The 16,723-nt window shown below is 39.0% G+C and overlaps 1 protein-coding gene across 1 annotated transcript in view; it reads left to right on the forward strand.

Moving 5' to 3' along the window:
• Positions 1-16,723, forward strand: part of dom (domino) — a 485,316-nt gene that overhangs the window by 336,483 nt on the left and 132,110 nt on the right. Inside the window, exons 27-28 of the mRNA XM_067154429.2 lie at positions 2,441-2,555; positions 2,648-2,767. Of these exons, the coding sequence (XP_067010530.2) occupies positions 2,441-2,555; positions 2,648-2,767 (235 nt within the window). The remainder of the gene's footprint in view (positions 1-2,440; positions 2,556-2,647; positions 2,768-16,723) is intronic.

The raw sequence follows: 16,723 nt of genomic DNA on the forward strand, positions 1-16,723 counted from the left end.
TTCAACCCTTACTTATAACAAATTCAATCAGCTGTTGTAAGGCTACATTACATGCTGGTACTGAATTTGTGGTGAAATAATAGGCAGTTACAGTACTTGTTTCCATATTCTGTGAATACCTCTTAACATGAAAACTAATGCATGATTTGCTAGAACAGATGACCTTCCTAAAAGACCAAAAACTTTATACCCACATCTGTCTGTTAGGTCATCAGCCCAGAGGCTGGTTGGATCATCAAATAGCACCACCAAAGGTTATGCTATTATAAGGAAACCCCAAAAACCAATGGCAGCACCAAAATGAGGCATACTAGGCAAGATGAGGAGTGAGGTAGTTTGCCATTGCTTTGCTCACTGGGTCAGAAAGTACTATTGCAGCATGGCTGACCCTATGTGCAGCACCTTGCATAACACTCAGATGCACTAGTCATGTGCTGAATGTTATTACTCAGCACTACCCATACCCCCAGCAACTTCCATATTGTCACAGCCATGGATGTTGACTGGGACTTTGGTGGAAGCTACACTTTACTCTGGCCTGTGCCAAGAGATGGATGCAAAAGTATTGTATCCATCAAGAAATGACAGCAGGCAACATACCCACATATACCTTGTTTATTAGCCTCATAATATAAACCCTTTCCTAGCAACATTTCATCAAATAAGAGGGCACAGTATTTGTCAATATCAGACATTTTAGAACTTCTACTTTCAGCACTCCAACTATGGATGGATTCAGACCAGTGTCATAAGGTACTTGAGATGGTAAAGAGTTCAAAGGCCTGACAGAGGGAAGCTTATCGAGTAACCAAATATTGATATAAGCGAAGCCCACATTTATAAATTGAAAGTGCCATAACCTTATCCTCATTCCACCACATACCATATAGAGCTTTGTTAGCATTCTGTAACTGAGCACTGATAAATGATTTACTGACAAAAAAATGATACTCACCAGTTTGTGTGTTTTCTCCAATCTCAACCTCTTCAACATCACGTAATACTGAAAGATCTAGATTACAAATCTTGTTTGTGAAATTACTGAAATTTAATTCAGGAATACATTTCTATTTTATGCCATGCTATTACTTGACACAGGCATGTCTAAGTTACAGGGATTATAGCGGATAGTTTCCAGATGTTTAATATGAAGATAAGGGTGGAATTCAAGAGGACAGATTGGGGCAAATATTAATTTATAGCACAAGGAGTAAGGGATTCGAATAAATTATCAAGGGAAATGTTCAATAAATTTCAAAGTTTGTTGAAAATATTAAAGAGAAAGCTAGGTAAACAATTTATAGGTAATCTGCCACTTGGGCAACCACCCTAAATGCAGATCATTGATTGATTGATTAATTGAACGACATTAAAATTTAACTGGTGCCTAGTGTGCCGGTAGTTAATAAGGTCTTTCTCAATAAAATGAACTTCACAAACATAAAAACTAGAACAATTTACACCATCACTCACACGACACACATGCTTCCACTGCTTCAGAGAATCCTTATTTATAAAAATGCTTGTTCTTGATGTTGAGATTGCCAGTCATATAGACATAATAGCCACTTGTACATGCTGAAAACTTGCAGGAGTACTTTAACCTCAAGGTGTTACCTCTCTGAAATAAAGAACATGACGTTTATAAACAAAGTTTCAATACCGAAAACAAAGAAGGGGAACGAATGAAAAAATATAATTTAATACACTATTTACAATTTTATTTCCATAACTTACCTTCGCTGTACTTAGCATCTTCGGGCAGAAAATAACAATGTTTATGTTCCGATTACATGTAGCTTACAATGAAATTGCAAAACTACAGAACTCAAACATACAGCAACACTTGGACATTAAGCGTACCGTATCTAAAAATTTTAACCCGTTCCTTCTTCTTTGCAACTTCTTGTCATAACCATACAGAATTAAACAGTAATAAACAGTACAGAACTGAATCTCCATTTTCCATTTTACGAGCATAGGCCACGAGCACGAGGCAAGCCAGCCAATCAAGACGCTACTCTACACCCTGCAGCGCTTCCAAGTCGTCGGGACCTGAAATACGGCCTGTTGTACTTTTGTCGTATCTCACCTTCACCCCCATGGGTGAAACTGGGAAGCACAAACGGGCTCGTTAGGGATTTAGAAGAAATGTAATGTTGAAGTGCGAAGGAGGGGGGCAATCTATCTGTAGACAGCAGTGTATGTAGATGTGGAGTTTTTTTTTTTTTTTTTTTTTTTTTTACACCTGTGCCCATATTTACCTGATATTTACTTATATTGTCCTTACTAGCCTCCTGCTTATCAGTAAAATAAATTACGCCTGGATATGATGAAACTTGTCTATCTGCTTTCTCTGCAAGTTAGAGGGGATACTTTGATTTGTAGAATGTTGATTGTTTTTCAGTACTATTTCTGTACCACTGCTGTTTCTTTTCAGACTTGTTAGTGAAATGACTGTTGAAGAGAACATCTTGAAGAAGGCAAATCAGAAGAGATTATTGGGTGACCTTGCTATTGAAGGAGGCAACTTCACCACTGCATATTTCAAGAGTGTAAGTGGTGGATGTAGATTTTTCTTTATCTCATTTTGGTTCATATCTTGGTATTGATTCTGAGACTTAATTGATCTTATTTAATGTTTCAGTCTACGATCCAGGACTTGTTCAATATAGATGTTGCTCAGAACGATGCTGCAATGAGAATGTCAGAAGTATTGGACAGGGATAATGAGCGTGAACGAAGAAGACAGAGGGAGGATACCCAAGTAAGTAACACAATAGATTTATCTTGCGAACAAATGGCAGCCCTTTCTCCGAGTATGATACCACTTGATTTTTCTTCCAGGGACAAAGCTAAAATATATCATGTAAAGGAACTTACTATATGGCATGCAGCATTCTTTGTGCATGAGTTGTAGCAAGTGGCCATAAATTTGAACAAAACTGTAAACATACAGTTGTGGTATACACACATTCCATATTACAGATGGTTCAAGTTATGCTCAGTACTCAATATTCAAATGACACTATTTTGTTTGCTCTTTGGACTAGGATTGTATGATAGTTGACATTGCAGTATTAATACTACCTGTTTCTATTTTCTTAGTGTCAGTAGTCTCTCTTACTTTGGAAGAATATTGGCATTCTGCTAGTAAAGCACTTGTCATTGTTGGAAGCTCTCTATGATTGGCATTTCGATTTCTCTTTGGTAAAAATTGTGCCCATCTTGTCTTGAAAATATTCATGGTGGTTATTTTAGGTGATCCATTCAGTATAAATACGTGTATAAGTATCTTTTCTTCTATATCCAGTCGTTTCCTCCCAGACTTCTCCCCTTTGTCATATTTTTCACTAGCGTATCACACTCATGAGAAATTTCAAGAATTTCCTGATTCTTGCCAGACTAGGGTTTCGTGGAGTATCTGTTAACCCAATCGCATTATTTGACGACCCTAGCTCGTCATAGTTACTCATGGCATATGAATCAAATGACGGGCTCTGCTCGCGGCGATGCACAGCTGTACATCAATCCATATAATTCAGTCACTAACCCACGGACACCACTTGTATGCATTCTGAGCTGAAGTTTACACATGTGGCTTCGGTTTTTACCCTTTCACCAGGTTCTTGCACACTTGTGGAACAAGAGATAAGAGAATCTTTTTTCACATAATTTCGCTCTTGTCAGTTGCCATCATGGCGTCAAGCAGATATGCTGGTGCAGAGATGCCAACTATTACGATTCAATCGTAATAATTACGAATTACCCATCATAATTACGCCTTTACGAATCACACACCACAAATTACAATTTTTTGTTGATTTTTAAATCTAAGTGTATGAAGTGTTCAGAAGGATACACAAGGCGGCGTGAATTCTCGGAATATTATCCTCGGATTTCTCAGAAATAATTTATCCCCCTTTCCTGTCGTTCGTTTAAGAATATTTCGAATTTTCACGCGCTGGACGCAGTGTGTGCTTTCAGTACCAGAAATTTAGGCACCTGTGAAGTGGCATATCTTGCGGAGTTGTTGTCCTTGTTCGTCACATGATCAGACTTCCATGCAAGTATGAGAGTTCTTTTGTCTTTGTTTTGGCGGTAAAGTGGTGACAAAGTCTGTTTAATGGTGAATACTGTGTGCGTGACTGTTGTAGTATTTATTGCGATTTTAGTTGCCAAATTTACATATATTGCTCTTCTAGGATATATGCTAATCGTGTGTTACGAAATGCGAAAGGTTTGAAATAATGAAGGGATTTCTTGTGCTGATTACGTTACCGTGACTAGTGACGCTAGTAATAAATATAGTTGAAAATTTTGGGAGGTATACTCGGAAGAATGACCCAGTTTAATGCGCTCCTCAAAATCTCATTCACACGTGTTTTGTAGTGTGTGGAGCTGCGATGTTTCGGATGCGCATGATGAAAATGAACAAGACTGAATTTCGTGCTAATATGAACTCCGACCTGTTAAGTGCTCTGTTAGTGCAGAGGATGCACATGATGTATGTATGTTTAGTCCTCAGCCCAAAGGCTGGTTGGATCCTCAACAGCTCCGCCATCAGCTGTCATAAATGGCCTAGGCATCACTGAAGAGGCGTACTAGGGAAATGAGGAGTGAGGTAGTTTCCCGTTGCTTTCCTCACCGAGCCAGAAGTTGCTATTACATATCAGTCTGCCAAGCCCACTGAAATGCATGCACCAACTGACCCTATGAGCAACATTTTCACACCATTCATAGCAGGGACTGGCTGCATAAGGAATGGCATTACTAGCATCGCTCATACCTCAGTCACTTTCATCTTGTCAAAGCCAAGGATAAAGATGAAACAGATCAATGAAAGTAACAATATTGCTCTAGCCCATACCAGAAGTCATAGTGCACTGTAAACACTACGTCCTGCCAGCAAAAAAGAAAAAGGATGTTACCAGTGTATGTTCACCAAACAGTAACTGCAAGCTTTAAATTATATGTAAGTTAGTAAGATCACGAAAAAATCTACGACCCCCCCCCCCCCCCCCCCGGTGCCCTAACGGCTGCATGACGAATTACCTTTTTTGAAAGTTGGCATCTCTGCTGGTGTTGATGAAGAAGGAATACAGAAGCTAATAGAGAGTGTTTTAGAGAGTGATATTGAAGGCAGTGATGTTTGTGACGACGAAATAGACCCTGAAGTCCATAGTTCAAGTACTAGCGATGCGTATAATAGTTCTGGGGCCTGTTCCACAAAAGTATGGTCTTGTACATTACAAGTAAATTCTCTAGTAACTTGTACAAATACCAGAGTTTCTGTTCCACAAAAGAATTCTCTACAGTTGTACTTTGCTACTCCATACTTACAAATTACTAGTGAATTTTTATAGGCGTGTTCCACAAAAGTACTAGTACTTGTAACTTACTAGCGAATTGAGAAGAATTCTCTACCAGTGAAAGGACAATAATATATAAATGTACTAGTGCTATTTAAATACGCTTATTTTGGATACATTTTGATAAATATGTGGTCTAGCAGTAGTGATAGTGATGGTGATGAAAATGAAAACTATCGTCTGTACAGGGAAAGAATAAACTTCCAGTTTAACACTGTATTTGAATAAAATGAACGTTTTAGGTTAAGCACAGTACAAGTGGAAGAACTTTTGATAGATATTGGCTATAGTTTAAAATATCCTACGAACAGAAATAAATCTCTCTCTGCTAAACAACATTTACTAACAACATTGCATTGGCTTGGGATGGCAAAATCTTCGGTCTGTGGTAGCTGCAATAAATGATATAAAATTTCCTCAAATTGTTTGTTGGCCTGAAAATACTGAAAAAAACATATTCCAAGAAGGACATTCCTGGAATCATTAATGAGCAGAATATCTCTTACATACGTCCAACTTTTCCCCTCAAAAGCTCCATGAGCTTTTCCCAAGTCAAATATTTCCATCCAACCATTTATTTTGTCTTGTTTTTTCAGACTCTCGCTGAATCCACCGAAACAAATATCTTTCCTACCTTCTATTTCCTTCAAAATGAATAACTTTGTTTCTCTTGACATCCTTTTAACAATTCATGCAGAGTTTGCAATTTCGTAACAATTAAGTTTGGCGGCCGAATATCGGTATTAGCGGCATCTGATTCCTAATGACAGGCCAAGGTAGGTATGTTAGACTCTCGTAGAACATACGCGAGGATCGCGGAAGAACAGAATGGGTGATAATAACGGAGTAATTTCCTATCATCAAAGAAATAAACTGAAAAATAACATCGTAGCATTAAAAAATTCACAGGAATATTAGTTCTTTCAATCTTTGCTGCATAAGTTACAGTAAAATACGATATTACGATAAATGAGGCAAGCATAACCTAATTCAACGAATGGAATACGAAGATAAACAGCTGATTCATGCTATGACGTAGTATGTTTATTGATATGTCGTCACTTGTAAAACTTGTAACAATTCACTGGTAATATACAAGAGACTATCAATCTTTTGTGGAACAGAAATGTACAACTCCATACATTACAAGAACCCACACTAGTAACTTGTAATGTACTAGACCATACTTTTGTGGAATAGGCCCCTGATGACACGGAAAGTGAAACAAATAACGACGGTGTGCCGAGTCTTTCGAAACGAGCTCGTACCTCGGCACAGACTAACTTGACTGACTGGAACTGGACAAAAAGTGACAATAAACCTGTTCTACATAAGTTTAGTGAATACAGTGGGGTTAGTGAAAATTTATTCAAAAAGTTTGATACGCCGCCACTATCTGAACTCTCAGTTTTTTATGAATACATGAACCCTTTGTTTGACAAAATATCTGTCGAGACAAATTCATATGCAGCAAAACAGTTGAGCAATCCTGACAGAAAAAAGTTGAAAGACGATGACAAATGGTTTGAGACTACACCCGACGAAATTAGGGCATATTTTGCGTTAGTTATACTAATGTCACAAGTGCGAAAGTCAAGAATACAGTTATACTGGAGTAAAAACAGGTCTATAAACACTCCTATTTTTCGTGAAACCACGAGCAGGGGAATATTTATTATAATTTCACGATTTTTATGTTTTGTTGACAAACTAAGTAAGATTAGGCCTATAATAGAACATTTCTGCTCCAAATTTTCAGAATTATATTTACCTTCACAAGACATTGCTCTAGATGAAAGTCTAATGAAATTTAGAGGGCGCCTTTCATATGTCCAGTGTAAGAGGTCTAAACGTTCTAGGTTTTGAATAAAAATTTTCAGAATTGTGAATCAAGTTCTGGCTACTGTCTGTCTTTCAAAATTTATGTAGGTGATGATGTAACAGATCCAAGTCTGCCAGCAAGTACAAACGTCGTGCTCAACATGTGTGAGCCCTTGTTAGACCGAGGACATACATTGTTTTTAGATAACTGGTATTGTTCCCCAGATTTATTCAAAAGGCTACACGACAAGCAGATGAATGTAATTGGAACTGTTAGACAGAACCGAAAATAAATGCCTCGTGATATCAGTAAGAAGAAACTAAAACGTGGAGAGTAAGAGACGTGGGCTGCCAACAGTATGTTGTGTGTGAAGTGGAGAGATAACAAGGATGTTCGCTTTCTCACCACTAAACACAAATCAGCTGACATGACAGGGACAGGGAAACTCAGACGAAAGAGAGGACAAACCCCGAGGAAAGAAGTGATAAAGCCCAAGTGTGGCCTTGAATACCAGAAGGGGATGGGTGGTGTTGACCTTCAGGATCAGGTTACAGCTGTGTTCCCCGTCATGCGATGCACAGTGAAAGGATGTAGGAAAATATTCTTTTACCTCCTAGATATGTGTATTTTCAATTCCTTCCCTGTGTATCACAAGATCGATACTAACAGAAAGACGAGCTACACGGACTTCCAAACTAGCATTGCGCAGCAGCTACTAGAGACTGTTCAGTTACCGGAGTACTTGGTTCGAGATCGACCTTCAGCGAGCACCACCCCAACCGGATTACTAGCTATATCATGCGCCCACTTTCCCATGCGTGTTCCCCTACAGAGATGAAATCAAAAGTCACAAGATGGTGTGTTGTGTGCTACAGCCGGGGTAAAAGAAGCGAAAGTTGCTGGCAGTGCGAAATGTGTGGCATAGCTCCTCACTTAGAAGAATGTTTTGAGGTGTACCACACCCAGCAGACGTACTAAAATAGCGACATTGGTAAGTTTATTACATCTTTATCATGCATGCAAATTTTCAGAAAGGAATATTTACTGGTTGGTTTTGTATGATTTTCTAAATAATAGTGTGATGACGACGGCCGTAGAGCGGTATTTAAATGTGAATTCTTAGTGAACTCCTATGGTATTTAAATGTGAGGCGAATGGGTTAAGGATTATAATTCCAATCATCGGCAAACATAACCTCACATAAAGAATTTTTTTTTAAAGGAAAAAAATGATTAAAACAGAGTAAAAACTGTACTGGCTCCCCTGTGCGAGTGCTTTATTCATTAGATTACTGTACTGTGTGCATTTTAGATTCCTTGTATGGAAAGTACCCAACGCCTTTATAACATGATGGCTTATCGAACTTTCCTATGATGAGGGGACTCATTAATGCATGCAATCACCTTGATTATCAGTTCAAATCTTTCAAATGCCATGGAAATGTATCCACAAGGTGCATTTACATTATTCAATAATGCACTTGGATAACTGGCAAACATAACCTCACGCAACGAAGGATAAAAATTCAAAGTTGAGGACAAATTATGCTGGCTCTCCTGTGCTAATGCTTTATCTGTTTAATTCCTGTACCATTTGCGTTTTTGGATGCCTTGTACTTGCACGGAAAGTACCCGTCGCCCTTAAAACATCCAGGTTCATCGAACTTTCCTATGACATGGGAAGGAAGTCTCCCTCTTCCGTGTACATTGCAACACAGTACAGTGTCCCTACCCTTGTACGATTTCCCGGCTGACACTTCTCTCCTTTAAAACCTTAAGTCCGTTTGGGTTCGGCATTAAAAAATTTAAAAATGCAATTTCATCGGCACTGACAATATTGTTCGGTGCATGCGAATTGATTATGTAAGCCACGCTTTTTCTTCAACTGTCGGTGTTACCCGTGTTTGCAGATCATTTTTCTCCCCACACTGTTTGTTGCGCGATATTGTGGTGTTCTGTAAAGCGCTGAATACAAAAGAATTGCTATTTTACTCGAACTTAGCACGTATGAAGCACACTGTAGACACACCAAAGTAGTGAAAGTGCGGAAATCTACCCCTGCAGATTCCGGAAGACGCGTTCTTTCATGATGCGGAGAAATTAAAAAAAAAAAATGTAAAGGCAGTTTTGAATTAAAAGACTGAATTTTGGTAGTGGGACATTGTTCTTCGAATTGCGAATTATCCGTATTTCAAATTAAATAATTTAAATAACATGCAAAACCGTACCTCATGTTTCCGGGGACAAGAGCTTCTTCGAATCAGGCAAGATTTTGAATTAACATATTTAGAATTGAGGTTCTACTGTACAGGAGTATAGTACTGCTATCGACCGCTCATCAAGGTTGACACACAATAACAAAAGTAGTAGAAAGTGAATGAATGGTTTGGAACGTAATGTGAAATTGCCGTTCTAAAATTAACAGGATTTTATGATCAGGTAGACATTACAGTGTGTGACTTGTTCAATAGAGCGGCGGTATATAGCATATGTTCCAAGATAAGAGTTATTGAAATCTACTTTTAACCTATTAGTTCGTGTTACGTACATATAGTACGTGTTGAAGAGATGTTAAGTACAGAACAAAAATGGCCAACCAGACACCAGTGCGATTTGTAACCACAACCTCCCTATTTGTGTCTGTTGCACTACCATTTAGCTATGGTGGCCTAGGTCATACTTGTAGAATATGCTTTGGCATAACAGCAAGTTTCATAGCCTGAGCAACGTCATGTAAGATAAGTCAATAATGGTAACGAATACTTTTGCTACGCTGCGAGGAGGAGGTTAGACTCTATGATCGTTAGAGACGAGAATTATAGGCACTAAACACAGTTCAAATAGGCAGGCATATAGGCTCTTAAATTAGCCAAAACCGGGCGAGTTGGCCGTGCGCGTAGAGGCGCGCGGCTGTGAGCTTGCATCCGGGAGATAGTAGGTTCAAATCCCACTATCGGCAGCCCTGAAAATGGTTTTCTGTGGTTTCCCATTTTCACACTAGGCAAATGCTGGGGCTGTACCTTAACTAAGGCCACGGCCGCTTCCTTCCAACTCCTAGGCCTTTCCTATCCCATCCTCGCCATAAGACCTATCTGTGTCGGTGCGAAGTGAAGCCCCTAGTAAAAAAAAAAATTAGCCAAAATAGGCATTAAAATTACTTATAATTTAATAACACACTCAATTACTATAAAAGGGATTTACACGCAATGTTTCTATGTTTTTCCGGTAACAATCTTGTTCTCCTCTCATGCATAATGTTTTTGTATTGAGAGAAAGATCTCTCAACATCACATGAAGTGATAGGACAAAACTTCAGTGAAGTCACTTCATCTGGTTTTATTTCGCTGACAGCGGCTGCCTTCCCAGAGGTTCGTACAAAACTTCCCTCGACTTCTTCCACAATCCGAAATGACTCCACCAGGGGCATGCCACTCCTTTCCAACTTGGTGATTGCTCCCAGCATCTTGCTGAAATTTAAAGATGCTCCGGTTTATGCAGGGGCATATTAGCTCCCAACATTGCAGTGCATAGATGTGAAGAAAATGGTTGTTGATCGCTGCCCAAAGTGGACTGGTAGAAAGGTCCTTTGATATGAGATTTCTGTACTCATATCAGATGCATCGTAGTATTTCTAAGTTGATCTATATGGTATTTTTCTCGCATTTGATCTGAAATATAATATTGACATATAAATATTGACATAAATTACATTGTCCCTCTATCTTAAATTTCTACAGTTGGGCTAATTGGCAATAATGCTTAGTATATATCATGCATTTGTTTCATTAAAAAAACTATTAGAGATTATGTTTCTAGAAGTACAAAACTTTAAAGTAGGAAAAAGGGAATTAGTAATTTACATGGAAATATGTTCTCAAGGATTTTCAGTTACAGTTTTGGCAGTATCGTGTTGAGTTCACCGGGTGAAAAATATAAGAAAAAAGACATGGAACGCTACCGCAGTAGCGTAGAGCAGAGATCCTTCCTTTGTGCTTGCCAAGGACCCATCAGGCTGGCCCTAGCAGTATTCTTACTTATATAGAAGAACGAAAGTCGAAGCTTAGCCACAGCACAGTGGTAAAGCCAGAGGGTCTCTTATGCTTCAGAGAGCCTGGCAATGAATTAAAAGGGCGAGCTTCAAGATCTCGAAAAAAAGTTGAGGATATTAAGAAAAATGTTAGGACCCCAGAAAAATGCTGATGGAGAGTGGAGGAATAGAAAAAATGATCTCTACAAATACACCGAAAAAATCACTTGTCACCACGCAAAAGCGAAGGCTGAAATTATATGGGCATCTAGAAAGAATGGATGAGAAACGGCTAACTAAGAAAATATTCATAGGGGCAAAAGATCTTCTTAGGTTGACGCCTCGAATAAATAGCATTTGAAAAAATATTAAAGTACATCACTTCACTTAAAGCTTCGACGACGTAGGTAGAGGAGGTAAAATGAGATGCAATAGAAAGTGGACTTACAATGGGTATGATTCACAACAGAAAAGAATTTAGAAGCGGAGTGTACAGCTCAAAATTTTCCAGGAGAATCCACCAATTTGTAGACCCAAATTGGTAATATCTGAGAAAGAAAGGAAGATTAGAAGTGGAAGGATGAAGAGGTTCTGAGAGGAGGAGGAGAAGAAGAAGAAGAGGAAGAGAAAGCCTTAGGTTCAATATGGTCCATAGGCGGGCAAATCCGGAAACAAGAAGAATTACAACAGAGGCACTCTAAATCTCAGATATGTGAACATTTTAATTATTTTTATTCGCCAGCTTCGGTCACCCAGGTCAGCTGCCATGAAGACTATTTTCTGTTGCCTGCATCATGTGTGCCCACAAGCCCCCCCCCCGTTGAAAATTGAAAACCGCGTAATTTGAAATTGTCGTGACATGCACCCATAACATTATTTTTGTCACAATTTAGTAAGACTCTGGAGGGGATGCTAGAGGCTTGTTATCCTTGGAGCTTATGCCCCTCAGACTCTGCACAGTGGTTACTAACCAGGCCTCACTAATCCAGACCAATGGTCTTTTCGCCAGCGTGGTCTTGTTAAGATAGTCTTGGCAACCTTGTAAAACACGCTGTGGCATCGTCCTAGTCGGGCTACATCGGATCTGCAGCCTGTGTTTCGTGAAGGCTTAGCAGAAGTGTAATAGAATTCACGATTTTTTTTTTTTGCAAGTTGCTTTACTTCGCACCAACACAGATAGGTCTTAAGGCGACAATGGGACAGGAAAGGGCTAGGTGTGGTTAGGAAGCAGCTGTGGCCTTGATAAAGGTACAGCCCCAGCATTTGCCTGGTGTGAAAATGTGAAACAACAGAAAACTATGTTCAGGGCTGCCGGCAGTGGGGTTCAAACCCACTGTCTTCCGACTACTGGTTACTGGGCGCACTTAAGCATCTGCAGCTATCGAGCTTGGTTCACAATTTTTTGAAGGGAGTTTTAAAAATTGCATTTCAGTTGTGAATCTCTATTTTCACAGGAATTGAATCACAGTTCAAAATACCGATGTAATTTTCATCCTTTCTGTGACAGGAGACAATTATTATTTACATTTTAGCAATATAAAAGAATATTTGAAAGTTCATGACTAATACAGCATTGCAACAAAACAACTTGCCACAATACATAAATTAATAGGGCTATATATGTTACAATGAAATGCAGTCATAGTTCTCAATCACAAAGAAAGAATAAAGGAACAAACGAACTTGCCTCCTTACTGCAAGCTTGACAGACTACCCTTCCATCCGTAGTGAAATTGGGATCCCCTGTGATCCACTGCTTCAGCCAGTAGGACTTTGACGATTTTTCTTTGGGTATTGCCGCATTTTTCTTTTCTTCTTCCACTTCACAATAAATCACAACACGTTCTGAACATACAGCATACACATACAACAGTTCGCATCGAAAGGGAGGTGCAGGGCATATGGGTTGTGCAACATAGTTCGACATTGACTGGTTCTCGCATATGTTTCAGGAGATTGGCTGGGTTGAAGGCTTCGAGGTCTAATTGTTCCTTGTTTCTCCTTATGGAAATTTCCCTAGAACTATTTCTGGTGACTTCTGAGAATTCCCATTTTTGTCCATGGGGTAAACAGATATTGAAAAAAGAAAAGATAATTCTGTCGAGCACACTAGCTGCAATGTAATAAATTGGAAGAAAGTCGAATTTTTAAAAATACACTCAAAAGACAGTCAAAAGGCATCAAATAGGCATTTATACTCCAAATAGGCACAAACCCCCGAAATAGGCATTTATAGGCACAATAAAACCAACGAAATACAGCTAAAAGGGCCCTAAAACAGTTTTATGTTTCAAAACCCTACATTTCTGAACACAGGAATAAAATAGGCAAATTCCCGTCTAATGATCGTATATCCCTAGATCCTTAATGCCAAGATTTTGTTGTTTTCTTGCCTGTAAAGGAAGAAATGTGGCTTATGATATGATTATTCACAGGTGCAGAAATAAAAAATTTAAAGAAGAATCATAATATAGTCGTCCAATCCAGTAACATTCTTTGTGTGCATTGTTATTTTGTTTGGTGTTTCAAGTAGGTTTACCTATTTCTGACGCTTTAATTTTTCGGTCTTAGTCCATGCCACAGAACTTTCCTTTTATTGCAAGTCCATAACTTTCGAGATTATTGCACAAATCTGACTCTTTACCACTTTTTTTTGTATTTATTATTTTAACAATTGTGGTTTTATTTACTGCATTTCAGTGCCTTGCAATGCAGACTTCTTTTAATGCCTTCTATACTGCCTTCAGTAGACCTAATGTACACCATGCACGACAGTTACAACACAACGGGTCATTACAAAGCAGCACGCATGACTAGACAGCGGAGTATTAACTTATGCACTCATCTGTCCTTGGGACAGGAGCTCTGGTAGTAGGGATTAGGCTACACTGGATCATTCAGGGTATGCATGCACGGCCAGACGTCTTCCTAGCTGACCCAATCTGTATTTTAGTGGATATTTCAAAAACTCCAGCGCAAATGATTGTTGATCGGCATGAAAATGCTGAAATGGAATTGGACCATATTTTTTTGCAGGCAGTAGAAAGAATTTTCTCATAGTCCGGGTAAATGAAGTATTAAGTGTTGCTAATATCAGTTGGTCTTGATGTGACTCCATACCGCAGTATGAAACACCTTGAGCTTATGAGCCCTAGATGGCTAGATTTGTGCACATGGTACAAATAGGGATTGATATGCCTTATTGGGTGCTTGATGTAAGGCACTAAAGTACTGTGCACAGAAAGAAATGGTGAAAGAAGGCCGATGGAAAAGACACACTACTAAAAATACTCGCCTCTGGTTGGAATAAACCTTCATTACTACCCTCACTTTAGAAGGTGCGGCAATTCACTTCTCTTGATATTTCCTTCACCCAAAAAATAAATATGAAATGAATGTAGTGAAATGCCATTTTGGGTAAATATATGACGATGCGAATTTCAAAACGCAGTCTGAAAATATACCGTTGCATTGTGGCCTATTCCTTTTAACATTTTTTCAAATGTAGCGTCTACACGTTTGATGTTTCAGCATACTAACGAACTATATTTGATGAATTTAGACTCTCTACTACCAAAGTCCCACACATTGAAAAGAAAACATTGGAGAAGATGCGCTGATTTTCTTTGCTGCTCTTCGAATCGAGCAACCATATAAATAATACACGAGATTGTTGCATGTACTAGCTGAACTGATATCATTAACTAACAGATCTATGGGATCGAGGCTTGGTTCGATATTTGTCGCTGTAGTGGTGTCCCTTATCTGTTAATGAATATTGTTCTTAACCCCCTCTACTTCTCTCTCTTTCAACTCATTCCATTGATCTTAGTTGTTGTGCAAAGGAACATGTATGGTCACTAGTACCGGTTAAGGAGCTGGCTTTCTGAGCCCAAGTTGGCAGGTTCGATCCTAGCTCAGTCCGGTGTTCAAATGTCAGCCTCGCGTCCGAAATTTGGCAGTACATGAAGGAACTCCTGTGGGGCAAAATTTCGGCACCTCGGCGTCTCCGAAAACTGTAAAAGTAATGAGGGGAACGAAAATGAATAACATTACCATCATCATCACTGTTAGGCATAATTTTACGAAGAGGGCCGCAAGGATTATAAACACAAGCCACTATTAGGTGGCACACGCACATTGACTGTCCCACTAGTAGCGCTGATAGGGAGTGCCGAGAGGAACAACAATGCTGCAAACTGTTGGTTGTGGGTTTGATATGACTATACTTTGTTTTCTTGGCGTGTGGACAGTATGCGCCGCTGTGATAGAAAAAGCCTCTTGAAGGGAGTGTTGCCCCGATACGGGCACTGTTCTCAAGACAGAGACTGGCCTAAATGGGCAAACATACGTTTAAGACCTTTATTTCTCGCCTTAAGCCTCGAGATTAAAGGAGGAATTGAGAAAGTGTAAGGTTACCATCCGATGCCTACCTTGTTCCAAAATCACGCCAGCGCTTTTAGGCCTAAAAACTTGTTTATTTGCTTTGTATGAGAGAATGCTTTCGGTCGTTGAGCAGAATTATGCCGAATTCCTGTCCATTTATTACATTTACTCAAAAGATTGCGAAATATATGTATCCCCATTCTAAAAGTGTGTTGTTAGAAGACTTAACATGAGCAGTTAATTTTTTTTTTTTTTTTTTTACTTAACTGCAGTTGAACACCGTCCTATCTTATCGTGCATTTATCCCATATTTCCTCATTTCTGGGCTTTCTTTCTACTGGAAAGAAACGTCTCAAGTATACTGTAGTCTCTGAGAATTTTTACATGTAAGAAATTTAAACCATATCTATATCGACACAGTTTTAAAAGTCCCCTGTTTACATTGATGAGCACCGAGGAGCAAGCTTTTTGCCAAACGGCTGAGATTTCAACATGCTCTGCTGACTACATGATTCTCTTGCAGACTGTGGTGCCACTGCTACCTCTAATGTATTATTTACTAACTCTATGGTTATGACAGAATAGAGGGAGATAAACGCAGGGGATGTCTCGATAATATGGGTGAGTTTATTGAAAATAAAAATTATGAAATGAAAATCAGTGTGAAAAAGAGTAAGACTGACGTTGAGTGGAGGAGACAGAGAAGGTAAAGGCATTGTAAAAATTAGGAGACAAAACCTTGAAATTTTGGACAGCTTCAAGTACTTGGAAGCAAACCGATGCAGGGCTGGACATGGAGATCAGTAAAAGGATTCAACAGGGACATACATTCTACCAGAGTATGAGAAACCTGGTGTGGAGGAAGTACCAATGAAGTGTAAAGAGGTGCTGTATAAGATGTATGCAGTGAAGAAAAGATATGTGAATAAAATCCAGGCTTTTGAAGTGGAATACGAGAGATAAGACAAAGGATAGAGTGAAAAATAAGGAAATCAGAGTGAAAAGGCTTTAAGTTAGAATGGAGAGGGATAAATGTAGAAGATTTAATGAATACGTGTTCAGGTCAAACAATGTATGCATTGTATGGTGGTAGAACATGGAACTTCCTTCTATGGAA

This window comes from Anabrus simplex, chromosome 10, assembly GCF_040414725.1.
Source record: "Anabrus simplex isolate iqAnaSimp1 chromosome 10, ASM4041472v1, whole genome shotgun sequence".
In the NCBI taxonomy this organism is placed as follows: Eukaryota; Metazoa; Arthropoda; class Insecta; order Orthoptera; family Tettigoniidae; genus Anabrus; species Anabrus simplex.